Source organism: Ruditapes philippinarum, unplaced genomic scaffold, assembly GCF_026571515.1.
Source record: "Ruditapes philippinarum isolate M1 unplaced genomic scaffold, ASM2657151v2 ctg2963_1_1_1_1, whole genome shotgun sequence".
In the NCBI taxonomy this organism is placed as follows: Eukaryota; Metazoa; Mollusca; class Bivalvia; order Venerida; family Veneridae; genus Ruditapes; species Ruditapes philippinarum.
This window is the reverse complement of record NW_026853030.1, coordinates 71,986-90,987: the sequence shown is the minus strand read 5'-3', so window position 1 is coordinate 90,987 and position 19,002 is coordinate 71,986. Positions and strand designations below refer to the sequence as shown.

At 30.5% G+C, this 19,002-nt stretch overlaps 1 protein-coding gene across 1 annotated transcript in view; it reads right to left on the bottom strand.

The window, feature by feature from the left end:
* LOC132732049 (uncharacterized) overlaps window positions 1-19,002 on the bottom strand; it is a 73,969-nt gene that overhangs the window by 23,594 nt on the left and 31,373 nt on the right. The window contains exons 22-37 of the mRNA XM_060718399.1: window positions 17,988-18,034; window positions 14,606-14,631; window positions 13,699-13,805; window positions 9,288-9,428; window positions 6,276-6,404; window positions 5,968-6,023; window positions 5,617-5,727; window positions 3,729-3,842; window positions 3,465-3,493; window positions 3,157-3,251; window positions 2,658-2,819; window positions 1,452-1,495; window positions 1,188-1,213; window positions 807-925; window positions 363-530; window positions 59-120 (exon numbers count right to left, since the gene is read on the bottom strand). Of these exons, the coding sequence (XP_060574382.1) occupies window positions 59-120; window positions 363-530; window positions 807-925; window positions 1,188-1,213; window positions 1,452-1,495; window positions 2,658-2,819; window positions 3,157-3,251; window positions 3,465-3,493; window positions 3,729-3,842; window positions 5,617-5,727; window positions 5,968-6,023; window positions 6,276-6,404; window positions 9,288-9,428; window positions 13,699-13,805; window positions 14,606-14,631; window positions 17,988-18,034 (1,436 nt within the window). The remainder of the gene's footprint in view (window positions 1-58; window positions 121-362; window positions 531-806; window positions 926-1,187; window positions 1,214-1,451; window positions 1,496-2,657; window positions 2,820-3,156; window positions 3,252-3,464; window positions 3,494-3,728; window positions 3,843-5,616; window positions 5,728-5,967; window positions 6,024-6,275; window positions 6,405-9,287; window positions 9,429-13,698; window positions 13,806-14,605; window positions 14,632-17,987; window positions 18,035-19,002) is intronic.

The window sequence follows — 19,002 nt, the reverse complement described above, 5'->3', positions numbered from 1 at the left end:
ATATATCTCGAAACCTCGATTTTTAATTATTAATAAACAATTTCGGTATAATGCCTACCAAGAGTCGTTCGGTCTTTTACGTTTATGGTAAAACAACGTTGCTCACCGTCGACTGATTTTCTAGATATAAATATACACATATGATGAAAAGAAGAAATTAAACGATAGGAATATTTCAAATTATGCGCTTGCATCGTATAAAAAATGCCGGTTGGAAAGTAATTAATTCAATTTTGTATTGATAATAAAGAAGTATAAATCTGAATGTAGATCAGTGAGTCATATTTATCACGTTCAAATAATTAGAAAGAAGTTTTTTTATCAGATTGAAAAACAATGAATATAATTCTTATGGATATTACCCTTTTAGGCCGACAGTCAAACAGATCCTTCGAGCAGTGTTTTTGTCCACAATAGTGTTAACTATAGATACATCGATTGTACAGTTACCATTAGTAGGACACGTATCGCATGATGAGAAGAGAAAATAGTTCACAAACCCAGCAGGTGGATTTACTTTAAACGTCACACTAAAAAGTTCATATTGATTATTATTGAACTGTTATAATGATACAACATAACATTTAGCATATGATAAGATATCTCATATATAATGATCATATCAACCTTATACTTGATTTGCTAATTCAATAAAAGATTGTCTCTGATTGTATGTACTTTTACATCATAATGTTTGCGTATTATCAAAGAATATTTCATGTACAAGAGTATGCTTTTCAAAAACGTCAATTAATTAAAACTTCAAATTATGTTCAACAACAAACGAAAATATTATATATTATTACCATTCGTTTTCATTTCCAGTTCCAGGAGTCACACGATAGAGCACGTGACATGGTCCACCAGCGAGACATTCTACCTCGGCATCCGTAGGTAAACTTGGCTCAACGAAATGAGGTCGATACTAGTAAAAAAAGTTTTATATTTAATAATAATTGTCAGCTATTATTTAAACCACAACAATAACCAGGAAAAATAACTGTGATTATCAATATCGTGTACTTGCCAAAACCAGATCTAAAGCAAGCACGTGACGGATAAGTATAAGATAAAATTTTCTGGACAAAGTTACAATTTAATCTAACTACTATTTGCAAATTATTAATATAAATGTTTTTATGGCTTTCAAAATATCTGAAATGGTTAAAAAAATATCAAGGACATACCTTAAACGTGTATATAGTGATGGTATCTAAAAGAAATGTTAGAAAATCATATTTAAAAATTGATTTATTAAGCAGTTACATCGTTCAATATTATTTTGTACTAGAAACGGATATTTAAGTATACCATAATGATCTTCAAAAAAATAAAATGCACGTAATTCTTAAAGGTGCACTGGTATCTCAATGTGTGCTTTAAAAATTGTTTCTAAATGTTTACAAGGAATTTAATTCGATTATCATACCATTGTTTTATAAATTACTCACCAGAAACAACATTGACCTCAGTACACAGCTCGTCTTTATTAATTCTGTCAACATGATAAATACTGAGTTATAAGCAATATAATGTAGTTTATATTTATGCATTTGTAGATATTTGTGACATTCGTTTATGTAATATCAATAGATAAATCAATTAAAACTGATATTTTGGATTTTTAATTTCCATTAGTTTATCAAGAAGTTTATATAATCTATATACACTTTTGTTGTAAATCTATGAAGTATTGTTTGGTTTGATAAAACTAGATATATTAATGAAAGTCATTAATAACCCCACTTTTCAACTTGGTACTAAATTGTGCTGTAATGTATTTTAAATGTCCACCTATAATATTTATTTCTTTGAGAAGATTTTTCATTAAACCCTTATCATTAAATTACCATCTCGGCACAGAGATATGGAAACAGCAAGAAAAGAATTACTAATATTAAAAGAAGACATGAAAATCTTGGCCTGTAATACAAACAAAATCTGTATTTTATAATATTAATTCAAAAATCACGCTTTTATAGATGTTTTGGGTTTTAAATCATTGTTTTCTGGATACAATGTGTTATTTTTGTAAATTAAAGCACAAAATGGTAAAAAATTGTTAGAAAAAGTAATATGAAACAAGACTTTGTGTGAGCAAAATTGAAGACAAAAGAGGCAAAACCCTGTGAAAGTATTTGTCTGTAACTATATCTGAACTCAACCTATATTTATACGGTTTCATCTGCGTTACAAAAATTATTAACTCATTTGGAACATATTCAAGTTATTATCCAAAAACCATTAAACTGGCTACCGACTACGGACAAGCTCACCTTTTTATACCCCTCGCCAAACTAAGTTTGTTTCAGTAAAATAAAGAATGTGTGCTGTATAAATAATTTGTTATGAATATTTTCTTCCATTTTGATTGAAGTGTGTAGGATAAGAACGTTGAAAATAGCGTGGTTATTATGAAAAAACAGGTAAAGAATTTGTCCTTTTACAAAGCAGTTTCAAAGTTATCAATTGAAAAATTATATTCCAGATCAGAAGACTGATAAGGAGGAACAAGGTAGTGTGACAGTTATTCTTTGACAGACAAGAAGTTGTAGTTGAAAACCATTTCATTCAACCGAATAAAATGTTAAACGATTAACTACAATGTGACGCTTTCATACACCTTTCAGATACAAATACACAATCATAAATCATACCCATTTATGTCCATTGTCTGAATGCACAAAACCTTCAAACCCAATTGTGTAGATCTAAATCTAATATTAGCTTGATAACTATTGTGAATTGGTAATCTATCAACAATCTCGATTTGTCCCAGCAGCAGCGATGGATCAACATACCCTGCAGATACAATGGGTCTACAAAACAAGAAGTATTGAAATAACTAGTAACATTTCCTCATAAATATGAAGAAAGGAGCACCATTTGACAAACAGAAAATCTAGAATAGCAGTATGTTCTAAGCTTATGACAATCTGGCAAAAAGGGTGATTCAACGGAAGCATTAAAAACAGCAACAGCTGTAGTGTTATTTAATCTTCAACACTTAATGTGCTTGATTCAATGATCTCAAAGGAAAGAAATATATAACAACATTGACTATAAAAACATCACATAAATGACTGGTTTTTAGGAAAAATCAGCAAGAGAGTATAAAATAAAAAGGAGGAAAATAATGTTGAATTGCAAACGTACGCATGATTTGAATTCTCGCTGACAATCAAAGCAAAACTGCACTTTTGGTTCAAAACACAGGTAATAACCTTTGGCTTGGCTACGTCTGTAAATGCCTGTTATGATTAAATAAAAATGTTACACAACGAAATTTGAAAAATTATCAGCATTTCATAAATGCTATGACAACACGTCTGATAAAATGATAAAATACATTTTAACTATCTTTTGCCAACAGTATCTATAAAAACAAGCATTTACCATTCCAAATTTACTTATAAAAGACAATAACTAAGATAAAAAGGAAATGTACTAGTATTTTAACTTACTGCATGCGTGGAAGAAAGTCCTGTCGAAACTGCAATATTAAAACATTACATAACAGCGTTGATGGGAAAATTCTTTAACAGTTGTTTATCCAAATATATTGAATATTAAGGATCAACAAACATTTCATCATGTAATAAGTCCATTTTAATATTACGAAAAATATATTGAAGTAACCTTCTTCAGTCAGAAATAAAGTTATATACAAATAAACATTATTTTGTGTTTTCCTAAAATATAAAGATGTTTTTTGTGAAGTAACTTACCATTGCTACAGGTTGGGCCGGAGAAACCAGCCTTACATATACATGTTGCCACTCCATTATCTGTGTGACAATAGGCTTCATTCTGGCAAGTATTGTCACCTGTTTGGCAGGGTCCTGGCATAAACAGTTAAACAGATTAAAGTCAGCGAAAGTATATTGTAGAAGAAACAGACAAAGTCAGCAAAAGTATATTGTAGAAGGAACAGACAAAGTCAGCAAAAGTATATTGTAGCAGGAACAAACAAAGTCAGCGAAAGTATATTGTAGAAGGAATGATAATATTTATGATGTGTATGATGTTTAAATACCCATATGCATATGTGGTGGCATTTATTCAACTCTTACACACATATCGAAGTCATTGTTTTTCAAACAATATGACCACAATCGTACAGTTGAACTTCAATAAACATTGATGAAAATGAATTAACTTCAAATCATACATAAAGCTACACATGAAGGCATATAAGATAAACGAGTGTTTTAAATATCAACTAAATCTATTTAACCTGAAGTAAAAACAAGATCCGGTTGAACCGGGTGCTGTTCCCCGATTAGGATTCGGACACAGAAAAGCATATCTCTTGTTATTTCAGGGTTATGGCTCAGACAAAGTTCAAAGTGAAATAATTCATAAATTAGGTAATGCAAAGTAACTTTTCTTTGCACTGCATATCTTCGCAATAAGATTTATTTACCTACAAAGTTCCATGTTAATATCTTCAGAGCTTTGTCCCGGACAAAGTTCACAGTGGACAATAACCCAAAAAAAATAGCAAGACAGATTGACGTTTTTTGCACTGCCTATCTGGAGTTATATTTCTTTCTTTGTACTGCATATCTACGCAATGAGATCTATCTACTCAAAGAGAAACCATATCTTTGATACTTTCAAGCTATGTCCCTGACAAAGTTCAAAGCGAAATAATGAACAAAAGGAAGAAACTTCAAAACTTAGGTAAGGCAGATTAACGTTCTTTTGCACTGTTCATTTACACAATGAGATCATCTCCTTACAAAGTGTCTTTTTCATATCTCTTACACTTCCAGAGCTATGTCCTTGACAATGTTCAAAGTGTAGAAACTAACAAAGGGCAATAACTTCAAATTAAGGAAGGAAGAGTTTTGCACTGCACTTTTAATTAATGAGATCTATCTACTAAGTTTATTGTTGATACCTCTTATGGTTTCAGAGATATGGCCCGGTGAAAATATTAAAAAAGGGCAATAACTAAATTATCAGGTAATGCAGAGTTGTAGTTCCTTTTATGTTCTAGACAATGTTTAAAGTGTAAAAGTGAACAAAGGCATATAATTTCAAAATAATTCAAGACAATAGTTATGGTTCCTTTGCACTGCACTTATACCTAATGTTATCTATCTACCAACAGAGTTTCATGATGATATCTCTTATTGTTTCAGATTTATGTTCCGGACAATCTTAAAAGTTTTTAAAAAATGAACAAAGGGCAATAAATCCAAACTTAGGGAAGGCAGTGTTATGTTTTATGTGGATTGCACATCTACCCAATAATATATATCTACCTACAAAGTTTCATGTTGATACCTCTTGTTGTTTCAGAGTTATGTCCTTGACAAGAAAGCGAAAGGACGAACGGACTTTCTAACAGGACAGTTATAATGTGACTACTCTGTTGTTTTCTCTTTTGTTCTTTTAAGCCACACAAAAGAAAATAGCCGCATAAAAGCATAACGGAATGAATGACATCAATGAAAATTGTGTCCCTAGCCACATGATTACTATCCTGTGAGTGCGGACATCCGGACGCACTGACATTCGGACGGACGGACAAAGCGGCGACTGTTTGCTCACCCTTCGGGGAGCATAAAAATATATGTAACAAAACATGTATTTAGCCATACTTGCCTTGTTCGCATTTATCACCTATATAGTTATTTGGACATACACAAGTAAAATTGTCGTGACCTACGAGTAAGCATTTCCCGTTGTTCTGGCAAGGAAATCCGAAGCAAGGATCTTTTGAATGTAGAAAATAAAATAACATTACATGAATACCGTTAATCTCAATTTCGAACTTTAATTTTTTTCGTAAATTCCTTTCTGCCACAACTTAAATACAAATTTCGCTACATCAAAGTACAAAAAGGTAGAAGAGATCTATTTTTTATCCAAAAGAAGAAAATGTTATGAATACAGTTTTATTCTTCAATTTATCAATTTAAAACAATTAGTAGTTTGTTAACCAGCATAAATTACCTTTCATGTCAGCGTACACATCTACTGTGTAACATAGTTGTTGGTACATAGAATAACTGGAAATAATATTTGAACAACATGTTTAACAATGATAAATTTGAAACACATGATAATGCATTATAATCGATTCAGAAGGAAGCTTTTGCTTTAATACATATCTGACAATAATTTAAATCAATAAAGCATATATTTTTAACTTAATATTAAAGTTGTGTTGACAACGTGCACTTAAATATGTGTATATGTTTAGCGCATGTTCTCTTTTAAGTTTCATTCGCAATTACAAAATAACATCTGATGATACCTACCTGGATTGAAAACAAATCTGTTTCACCCCTGGACTATTATAAACAACAGAAGCCTCTGTAACACATGATTGTCCACGTGGATGTGCATTATAAACTGTCACTTCGTCAGTTGATGAGATGACATTTTCGCTATGATCAATAAATATGGTTTTACCTTCAAGTAATTTTTTTAACACGTGTCGCATAATTATATGCTTGACCCATTACCCGATATAGACGCCTTTTTGTCTCAAATGGTGAAAAAATTGCCTTATTTAGGCCCCCAACTCTTGTTTTTGTTTGAGAAATGTTGTTTAAAAAAGTGACCCCAAGCAAAAGATACATCAGGGGGTTGCCAGAAGGGGGATGTGCCCACTTCTGTTTGGGGGGGTTTGAAGGGGGCGGCAGTCCCCCTCATCGCCAAGACAATTTTGGACTTGTGAGAGGCTAAAAATGACCCCAGATCGATTGTAAGGTAACGTGTAACCAATTTTGAAAAGCATTTGACTCTATTTCAATCCATTAAGAAGTTGCAGCACTTTGAAACCAATTTTGATGGAAAAAAATCAACGCAAAATTTTGATTTTTGGTAATTTTGAGATGTCCCCTCGTTGCCATGGTAACAAGAAATTTAAGCCTGGGCATGTTTTTACAAAGACAATGGTCCAGTCAACATTTGTGCTAAGTTTGATTAGTATTAAAGCAGTTTTTATAGTTTTATAGCAATTTGAACTTGTAACGGGAGACTTTTCAATGAAAACAACCATTTTTTCAAAATGCTCATGAAGTAATGGGTTAAAAAAGCTTTAACTTTAAATATTCAAATGAATATCGACTGATTCAAAAACGTTTATTTTCGAAAGACAAATCTGAAACTGTTAAGAAAAATGCAACCTGGAACATAAGTAGCAACAGAACGAATAGTTAATATCATTCCGATTATACCGTTTTATTTTATGCTTTATGGTGGACTACTGATTTATCCGTGAAATTTATGTCTGATAATGTCACAGTGAAAGTTATCAAAATATAATTTCACACTTTTAATGACGAGACCAATTTTTAAAGGTTTTCGTGGTACCCCAATTTTTGTTGACAATTCTGACAATACCAGGGGTGTTTAGAGAAAATCAAAGCTGAAATTGATTAAAACTAAAATTTTAAAAGAAGTTAAAAGAAAAAAAATTGCTTGAATTCATTCAAATTTCAAATCACCAAATATCATCAAATTTTTTGTTTCATTTTTACAGTCTGAAAAATACAATTCCTTCCACACGCAAAACTGCTCTTGATGACAAATGGCCATATTGAAGTATCCTACGAGCATTAACAGTCTAATGTTATATGAAAACCTGAGAAAGCAATGACAGTCATCCGCTCGAAGAATAAGTAATCTACCTAGCGTTCGTAAGACAGCCTTTTAACAATTCCATGTTTTCCAAATTCCTAGCAACTTTTTGAATGTTTTCACATCTGTCTACAATTATTGATTGTCTGCAACAATCCTCAAATAACTTTTCTTTTTTCTGAAAAGATGTATGACTAACATATCCAAATGATGTTCCTCTGGTTTAATATAAATATGCTATAAGTAACCAAAATAGGTCGGATGGTGTGACTTTTTCATCTACTAAAACTGTTTGTTTTTATTATAAAAAAGCTATCATTCATGTTTTTGAATAGACATAAATAATATCATCGCCATTTAACGTTGCTTGTCGAAATGTTTTTATCAGCTCAAGACTTCTTGTATTAAGGGGAAATTTGACTAATATTGGACTAAAATTGAGGCTACCAGTAGGGAAACAGATTTTAATATCAAAGTTAATATTGAGCAAATTTCACTTTAATTGTTTTTAAGCATAAAATAAAAAGAAAATTCGTTTGTTTGTTTTGTTAGATGTTATTTTATATCATCTAATAAATTTAAAAAAAAGTATTCTCACTCGTGACTACACCATTTGTGAGAATACTGTTTTTGAAGCTTACTCGATGAAATAAAATTTCATCTTAAACAAAAACAAAAAATATATTCTCTTTGTCTTCGTGTTTGTGGCATGTTTTCATTAAAGACCTAAATTAAAAAAATTGTTATGATAGTTCTAATTTTCGTTATCAAAGAACGTTACGTAAGAAAATCATTATCAAGGTGACCAACAAGCTTAAATATGACGTTGATCAACGTTGCTGTTCAAAACTTGATAAGTTTAAAAAAAATATATTCCAAATTTTATTATAACGTTGTACTGTCTTTTAGTATTTAAAGATCCTATAACAACATATTTTTCATGGTTTTATTTCATAAATATGATGCTCAAATTAAGATTTGTCAATATTGTAAGTTCCAATAAGCATTATTTATAAAGATATTACCGAATTTAACATTTCATGTAAATAAAGGGAGCTAATTAGAATTTTTTTTTTCTATAAATTCTAAGTCAAATTTTCCAATAAGGAATGAATGCATATAAATTATTGATTAAATATAATGTGCACACATATTTGCAGTACACATTTTCCATATTCTTCGATGTTTGAAAATTGTTTTATTTGCATAATTATGTACATATATATTTTTGCAAGTGTGGTATACAAACACAGTCACAATATCAATCACAAAACATACAGGATCTTTAAATTACATTTTGGCATGATTATTGACTGGTTACCTTCTCTTTATAATTCTGAGAAAGATATTTGTTCAAGATTTTGTTTTTCCGTATCAAAAGAATTAGAAGCGATAATTTGTTTAGCGTTTGGTCAGATTTGACTAAAGGTTACTAAAATTTAATCTTCTGAAAAACTATCAATTAGAAAAAAAATGAAAATAAAGTGTGATGATAAAAAAAACCACAAAGTGACTAAGTCTTTCCTTTCTTTTGTTTTATGACCATAAGAATTTTTAAGAAATTGGAAAATATTCCCGAGTTTAATTGTATTTGACTGCTTTTAAAACTATTAACCATGTATTTCACTTATGTACTTTTCCTTTATTAGTATGGGTATAAACAGTTAAAACAAGCTTAAGATTACCAGCATGGGGAAGCTGCTTTTCCAATTTGATCTGTATCGTCTGCGTCATTATCTTTATCATCCATATCACACCGGTCACTAGGTACAATCCCACTGGCTGATCCACCGACAGTTGACCCAGTTGTTATCTTACAAGAAGACCTTGAAAAAGTATAATATATTCAGACATTTTGCATAACAGCTTCGTAATTTTCTTTTGCTTTCTGTTACTTCTGAACGTGAAATAAAATGCTGAGTGACTCTGTTTATACATTAACATTTAGCATATGTACAAGTTACAACTTTCGTTGCACATGGGTAGAATAAGGAGTATGCTAACTTTTAGGGGCATAAATTTCTGGAAATATTGATTCTAGAGTTAGTTATATACCCATTTTATTATGGTGCCTGAGATGACATGAAACGCTGATTTGAAATTTGAAGTAAACATTAAAATAAAGAAGTTAAAATAATAATAATAAAAAATTTTTTTTTTTTTGAAACTAGAAATGTGTCTGAAAACACGGATGCTCCCGCTCTATATGTGTAAGGACGCTTTACAATATAAATACAGATGTAATGACAGGACGGCATAGTCATTATTTCATAACCTTTGCATCCAATAAAAACATTTTAATACAAAGTAACTGATGTATGTCGAATCACAAACAGACAAAGCACTGATTGCTCAGTTAAATCTGTATTAAAAATTGGGAAAATTTACTAGGTTTTTACAAAATTAACAAGTACCTGCACTTTAATTGTTAGAGAAACCATTGAGTATCACAATTGCCAGGATAACGTGGATTCATTATGCTTAACTTTTACCAACTGACTTTAAAATGCCTTAATACATGACCGGGTTATTGACAAGACAATATTTTCGAATACACGCATACAAGCACTCAAACACAAATGCACCCACGCAAGTACTGAGTGAAAGACAGGGTTCAAACTTTATGCTAAGGGGAGACAATTTTGAAAATAGATGCTCGCGTTATGAACGTTTTCACATAAATTGTTGTTGATCATTAAAATCCCAGAAATTGGAAGTTTGATGTTGGTAACTTGATGCAATAAGAAACCTTTTGTAAAGGAAAATAGGTAAAAAGTTCATGGGGAGATAATTCTGAAAATGTTGGTGTTGATATATATGACAAGGTTCATGATTAGGAATATATATTTGACGTCTGAAGTAGATAAAGAAGTCACAACAAGATAGTGGAAAATGTTTACTCTATCAAACTTTATTCAGAAATCTTGACGCAGACGCTGGTGTGATTGGTCAGCTCGCTCTCTATATACTTCGTATAGTTCAGCTAAGAACTTAGCTTATCAAAAGTATCAATTTCTCTACTACTTCATTCAAACGTTCTTTCTCTCAATTTGTAGTTTAATATGCTCAAATGTTTAACATATATTTCACCATAATAATGTTTCCATGTATAGTCATTGTATCCCATTAGATATCTCCCACTTGATTAAATCAGAAGGGTTGTTTTGGAGATACTCTTTGTGTACGATGCATTTGACTATAATAAGGCATTTAAATTAGCTAACTTCTTCAAGGGTATATCATTAGAAGGAAATTTTGAGTCATTTTCGGTGTCATTGCACAAGTTGTTAGTTTTCAAAGATTCTTTTTTCTCTCGATTTCATAGCTTATAGAATGAAAATCAATGATTTTCCATCTTGGGCTACATATTGATTATTGATGTATTTACATGTTTGCCTGGCCACCAGTTTATAAGCTTATTATTTGAAAATGTATTTTAACGATAATTTTATCCTAATTTGTTTTATCTCTTTATATTTAGTTGTTTAATCAATATTCTCTTACATGAATCAAGGTATATGTTTAAAAGAAGTACTGATATTTTTAAAAGGCATACTAGTTACTCGCTTTTTGGGTTATATAACGTTTCATCAAAAAAAAACTAAATATTTTATCGTTCTTGATTAATCTCTGCTTGACAAGAACCTCCATACACAAACTGATGTATTTTATAGAAAATATTTTTATGTTGTTTGAATACGGTTTAATCGAGACAATTTTTCACATGTTAAAATCGCATGAACTTATAAGTAAGGTTTTTCAAGATATTTTCAATGCATAGATCCCGGATCCAATTATAATTATCAGATTGAGGATACGATAAGAATTTCACCACAACCTAGTTGTTAACAAAAAATCACATATCAATGTTTGTGGTTAAATCTATTGTTAATCAAATACACGATCAGAGCAGGGATCTCTTTCTAACTTTTGATCCAGATTATTCGAAATAGTGGGTCTTAATTTGTTTAGGCATTGATAAATTTAATCATATTTTTTTAAATCGGATTACCCTGATAAAAGCGAAATTTTCACATATTACACACATACTCTGAACGTGTGTGCGAAAAATATTACTTCCGTAACATTTCGTAGTGTACTCAAAAAAACTGAAACTACAGGTTACGACAAGCTCAGACTTATTATTGTATCAAGATAATAAAATTTGAAGTGTTATTTTCTTGGATACTATCTGACATAAACCAAAAAGTTATCTTAGAAAGTAACATGTCATACCTTTAAGTGAAACGGGACATATTTTATCTTACTAAGCTTACTATCACAGGGATAAAATATAATTTTATTTCACAAACGTAGTGTCAACGTACCAGTGCTCAACCAGTTTTTCACAAAATCACATAAAAACTTTTTCAAAACAAAAAGTTTGCTGGGACACTTATTTCTGTTACAAAGCTGGCACTTCCAAACTCACAATAAGCTAAAGCGTTTTAACGACACGGATCAGGATACAATTTACCAAGCAGTTGTATATAGGGTATAAAAACAGTATATTTTTCAGGCAACCAAATCAGTGCTTGACCAGGTGGCTTTATCTCTATCAGAACTTTTATTTTTTTAAAAACAGATATGACTTTAATGTTCAACAATTCTATTTCAAAGATATTTTGAAACATTAATGTCTATAGATGTAAATATGAGAGTAAATATGATACGAAGGAAATGCTATACATTGACAAATAAAGTGTTTATAAGAGTTTTGGAATTTACATATACTGGGGTGTTTGAGATTTTTTATTTTTGGCGCCTTTCCTATGGAAATATATTAAAAGGCAATTTAACAAAGTGTTGTCCTCATTTGCCCTAAATTATCATTATTTTAGTGTTTTAAATAGTTTTTACTGCTTCTTTTATTTTAGAAATGTATTTTTGTATTGTCTGCAATATGGCCAATCTTTGGCCAATCTTCTACAAAACGTGGGGTACTTGTACATGGTGTAGAGGTTACAGGTTAGGTACAAATACCACACACAAACTTCCAGGGTTTTCCACTTTAATGCATAAATCGTACACAAATAGAAGTATTGGTCGAGCACTTGGCTGGTCGAGCACAGGTTCTGTGACACTAGATAGCATATGACTACTGAAAGGTAGATGGAATGTTAACGACAGAAGTATGTATACAGCCGAAATGGCTCAATAAAACTAAATTTACTATTATGCAACACTTATCATATTTTAAGCCGACATTGCACCGATATTGCTTCTATCATCCATCAGAATTATTATCCACACACTGTCTGTTTTGCAAGGTTTTTAATATAAAAGAACAGATGTGGTAGTGAAAGAATTAACAAATACCAGAATTTAATATCGGACCAATATCATGAATCAACTATGGACGAATAGTATCAATTAACTATGAATTGTTATCAGTTTTTTTGTGAGACCACCATCATAACAGTCAAATCTGAAGCATTTACTTGGTGTATATAATGCTTTGACTTTTTAATCAGATATAAAATATAAGTTGATATGTATTTACTAAATACAACTTAAAATATTGGTCTAAAGGCAGGATAAATTGCTTCATGGTGAATAAAATTGTAGTGTGTTCTAGATTCGGGCTATATAAAGAGAATGAAAAATTCAATAAAATATTTTGCGGTAATTCTTTAATTTTGGATGCCCCAATTTTATCAATATAACGGACTGACATACGATACTATATACTGTACATCGACTAACTGATATTTGCCATATATATCTCTGCTTGCTGGGATACATGTAAACTGTTAACTCCAAAACTTTTACAACTTTGATGAGTAAAATATGTCTAATGACTGACTGGCAAGGCAAGTTGGTGAAAGTCAAAGAGTCTTCATTGGACGTACTTGTACAAAAAACATGGCAAGTATGTGAGTACTTTTAACAATGTTACCAACACTAACTCCTTAGTACTATAAATATCACAAAGCGGTATATAAAACACAATCGTTCGTCACAAACAAATGTTGAATTTGGCATTATTTGTGTTTCAGGTTTTAACAAAATGTTTAAAATATATCAAAGTGGGTTATATTATGCACAGAAGCAGAATTTAAGTGTTATAAACAGTTTGACAAATATCTCCCATACCGATTCGAAACGATAGTTGTGTACAATAGAACTTGGCACCTCGCTCGGACACTGCATACGATTCTACTGCGATCTTCCAATGTTGGTTTCTCGAATTTTACTGTTGCCTACAAAATCATATATTATATTACACACATGCAATTGTATTAAGAATTTAAACAATGATCACCATTAGGACATAGTCTGCTTCTGTTTCAAATTTTATTCATTCATTGTTTAGTTCAGAGGCCCCATGAACAGATGCACAGTGCATTGAATGCCACTGGTATGGCATAGTTTATACCTGCAGTATATGAAAGGAATATTAAATCAAATACGACAAGCCTTTAGGAATTTATGCAAGCAATGATATTGATGCAAACAAGAGTGTTCAAATAAATATAAAGAGAAATAGAAACAATTAATGAAGTCCAAAGTGGCAAATTTGAAAATATTCCAGGTTCGTATTGATTGAGTCTGTTCATGTACCTTACTGGAAAATGCAAGCAACTGTCCATGCCCTCCAACACAGACCTGAGCACAATTCAACAGTTTAACACGGTGAAGGGAAATTTTTAATTTAGAAACATCCACAGCTGTGTTCATACTGCGGTAATCATGACACATTCAATGAGACATTAAAATCGTTAAAGCCTCAGAATCTCAGTAGATGTATTACGCATTTAGAAAATAATTATATTAATAATTATATATTTAGAATAAAAAGAACATAAAAGAACATAAAAAATATATCTATCTATCTATCTATCTATCTATCTATCTACCTACCTACCTACCTACCTACCTACTTACCTAATTACCTACCTACCTACCTACCTACCTACCTAATTACCTACCTACCTACCTACCTACCTACCTACCTACCTACCTACCTATCTATATATCTATCTATACAAATATAACTTACATTAATTTGGGTAGTGTTGGCTTCATCTAAAATAATAGATAAGTGAAATTAACTTCTATTATAGATATTTATAATGAAATATGTCATCAAAATTAATATAAATCCAGACTTACAAAAATAAAATATACAAATATTATTACAGAGATATATAAAAGCCTAAATATAATACATATTTAACCACACCACCTTACATAAGAAATATACATGCATTTACCTCTTAATTTATAAGACTAACTGAACACAAATGAAAAGATTGAAAAAAATGAACACCCTCAGAAAAGCCCAAAACTACAAAATTGAAAATGTTGCAGACTCGTTTTAATTGAATCTGTTCACTAGTTTAAATTGATAAGCGAGAGAAATAGCTCAAAAAGTTGAACTTACCTTTTCATAAAAAAAAACAAAAAAAACTTTTGAAAAGCTTTTATATAAATAACTTCCTGACTAAATTTTACCAAAACTTTTCGCTTGCAACTTATTCCTTATATCGCTTAACAAAACTGCCGTTATATTACATGTCTTTATTTTATGTATTTTTGAGTGGATAACTGGTTAATCTATCAAAATTATAAAAATATAATTAAAACTTGTCAATCATTGGGGATGGGGAACGGACCCAATGTGGTTTCCAGAATTGAGCATCGGTAAAAATATATGTTAAAGGGTAATTTTTTAACTTTTTGAAAATTTATGTAAAATTCAAAGCTCAGCCTCATTTGAAGAAACCCAAAATGCAATTCCTACAATCCTAACTTTCCTATATATTAACCCTTTTTAATCCGGATTTTAATGCAGCCTCCGTCGAGTTATTCTTTAAGTCTCGGGTTATGGTGTGCAATATGTATTAAATATGTCACTATACGTATTCGGGTCTATTTCGAAAACTTACATCCTAACGATGCTTAACATTTAAACAAAGACTTATTGAAAAATGTATTGAGCCTTGGCTACAAAAGAAAGAATCGCCGGTCAAAATTCCATCTGAGCTCCATATGTTCTGAACAGTTCAAAAAGTGCATTGCATTAAATATCATCAACATAATTACGGATCACTTCCATGAAGCAACCTATGTTTTATTCTATTGTATATCATTCTAATTAAAAAACTCGTTTCCTAAATAGACATTTTTTCCTGGTCGATTAGAATAATACCATCCGTAAAGAAAGAAACAAAAGACATTTAGCTCACTAAAAGTATTGATTTTATTTAAATTTTAACGAACGCGTATCGAATCTTCTATATTATCACTTAGACGTAGAATTCAAAATTAGTTTTCAGGAAGTAAAAATTTCCCTTGACATTTGTTACATTGAACTATTTCGAATTATTCGACACCATAGTACAATGTAAGTATCTGGTATGGATCGTTGTGAACCAAAGAGTACATTTATTTTATACAACAGACACAGAATATCGACTAGAAGACCACGTTAATTCTATTCGGCTCGCTAATGTCAATATAAATCACTAACAATAATAGTGTATTTATTGATACGTTGCTGTGTTGATTTTAAGCACTTATGGTAATGTACCTTTACCAGTTTGCTGTCAAAATATATATTTATTTAGTGCCATGTTTGTTCATATACCATTTTTACACCGATATTAATTTGGCTTCGCGTGGCTTACTCGAAAACGAAAGAAGACTATTTCTTTTTAGGACAGTTGAATTTGGCCCTTGTTTTGAGCCAAATCTTAATTAATGCTTTTATCAGGAGTTGTTCAAAAATGTTTAGCATTGTCCGGTGGTAAGAATTCGTAAAATTCCTGTATTTTAAGTGTATTTAATGACATTTTCTTCGTAACGCATGTTTTAAACGCACTATAACTCACGACGGAAAACAATCGATACAAATCGGGATGATGTAGAGGAAAGTAATGAGGGTAGAATTACGTTTCGATTTTCTTCAAGAAAACTTTAAATTTTTAATAAATGTTTTAAAATTTGAATCTTACACTGCGATAGACCTACTCTTTCTTATTTACATATGGTGTTAGATTAGCGAAACTAAACACATGATTCTATTCCCGATGCTCAATCTCAGTTCTATATTGGGTTCTTCCTCAATTTCAAAGAAGTGACTGAGACTACATTTTAAAATATTTCAATCACTTTCATTTTCACTTACAATTCCGACATTATCAAATCTGTTTAGCACAAAACAAAGTTGAAATTGACTGTTCATAATAGCCTAATAAATGTATGTACGTCCGCTCGATTTCAATTATACATCCTTGGCATTGTGTAACTTTTTAATCTTCTAGTTTTCTTTTTGTTTAAAATTAGTAAATAGGTATCAATTTTGACTGCATTTTTTGTAGAATAATGCCCGATTCGAGTTCAAATGTGCAGCAATATAATCACAAAGGTCGATATGCCTGGTTATTTAATTACAAATCATTTGAAGGATAAACCGAAAATCTTCTGTACGAAATCTGCTGTGGTCATAGTATTATTTTTATAATAGGTTTGCTCCTTACAGTAGATTTGCTTTTGTTGATCATGGTCATGTAAATACATAATTAAGACGCTTGTTTTTGGTTGAGTCCTTTATGTTTTGTTCAGGGGTGAAATGTGAAACCTAAATTTACAATTTATATGACATTTAATATTTTCGATAATTTTAATAATTGTTATAATTCTGGAGTTGTTTCAACATATTTTTTTTGTGGAGGGGGTTATTATACTATGATGCAAGAAAAAATAATGCTTATTTCCATGCTTACATGCTTATAAAATAAATTGGATAAAAGATATGTTGAGCTACATTGAGCGTAGAAGTATTTTTTCTAACGTTATTTGATTAATTGAGCTCCACCTATAAAGCTTAATGGACGGTTTTCTATGAATATTGTCATGTTGGTAGCACAAGGGTGTAAATACACGTGACGTTGTGAAGCGTGCGAATCGTCCCGCAATTTACGTAAAAGAATTTGAAACAAAAGTTATGGAAACATTTTACATTTCATTATGCAATAATATATATATATTAGTAGCTATTTTTGTGCATCTACATCGGTGTTGTGAAATGTTTGATAGCTGAAATAATAAATGATGTTGGTCTTTCCTTCCAAGTTCAGCAGGTTACGGAATCACGCAATGCACAAACATTGTCCGTCATAATGTTTGATATATTTGATTTATATATAATATTCAACACGGATACCGATTTTTGTATTTCATAAGTCTAAAACGACTTTACTTTCACTAGACAATTGGAAATAAAAAAAGTATTCAGATAAACTGCAATTACGGTGGAATAAGACTGTTCTATGATAAATACAAGAAAAAAACGTGATTAATACAAGAGCATCGAAAATAAACTAGTAAATATTAATTTTGTTATTTTTGTTTAAAAATAATGCAGATTTTTAACTTACGACTAGAGATTATAGATAATCCGAAGCATGATGTTGATTTTGACGTTCTGAAAAGATACATTAAGCGAAACATTTTTCTCTGTCACAGAATACATATAAAATATGGATTTAAATAATACGTAATATATTAAGAGGACTCTATGACATTTCGACCCAAAGACACCTCGAAACAATTAGACATCTTGACCCATGACACTTAGATTCTTATACACTTTGACTCCTTTTATTGATTAGACAATTTAAACCCTTATTCTATATTATAGAAAACATATTTTAGAAAAAGAATGTGCATGAAGAAGTTCATTCAGAAAAGTGTGATGTTTATTTTTCAAGTTTGGGTCATATATAAAATTTAAAAGATATATATTGAATTGTAAGTGAACTCATATTAAGCTGTGATTGATCATTCATAATCATTCTTCAAGCTAATTATTGCAAATAAGAAACAGAAACACACACATTACATTTAAACAGAAAATAAATTATGCATAATGCATTAATATTATCGTAAATTACAGTAATTAAAATATACATTGTACATGTTTTATTCCTTTTTTTCGAATTTAGATAAATTACCTTTTTTACAATTCATGCAATTTGGTTCAAAGAAATAATTCTTGAAAACATATTCCTCCACCCCCTGAAACTAAGAATTAGTAAATGGTGACCATTTTTTTTTCATTTGACTCGAGATTATTTCTTTTCATAATAGAAACAACAGATTGAAAAAACATAAGATTCTTACCTTTAAACATCGATCCAAAAAATATACCTATGAATCCACATGCGTTAGTCACATAATTAAATATTTTACATAATCGTCCTATATAAATATTATAGCATAATAGCCCAGTACATTATGAAAAAGGCACCAAACACCAAATGATCAGTAATTAGTTAGTTGTAATTAGATTAAAATCTATATTCATGTTTTCGACTAAACTGAAAAATGATATAGTTTCATCTATTTCTTTTATGACAATTTTAACTAATAAAATTGAAATTTAATTTTCAA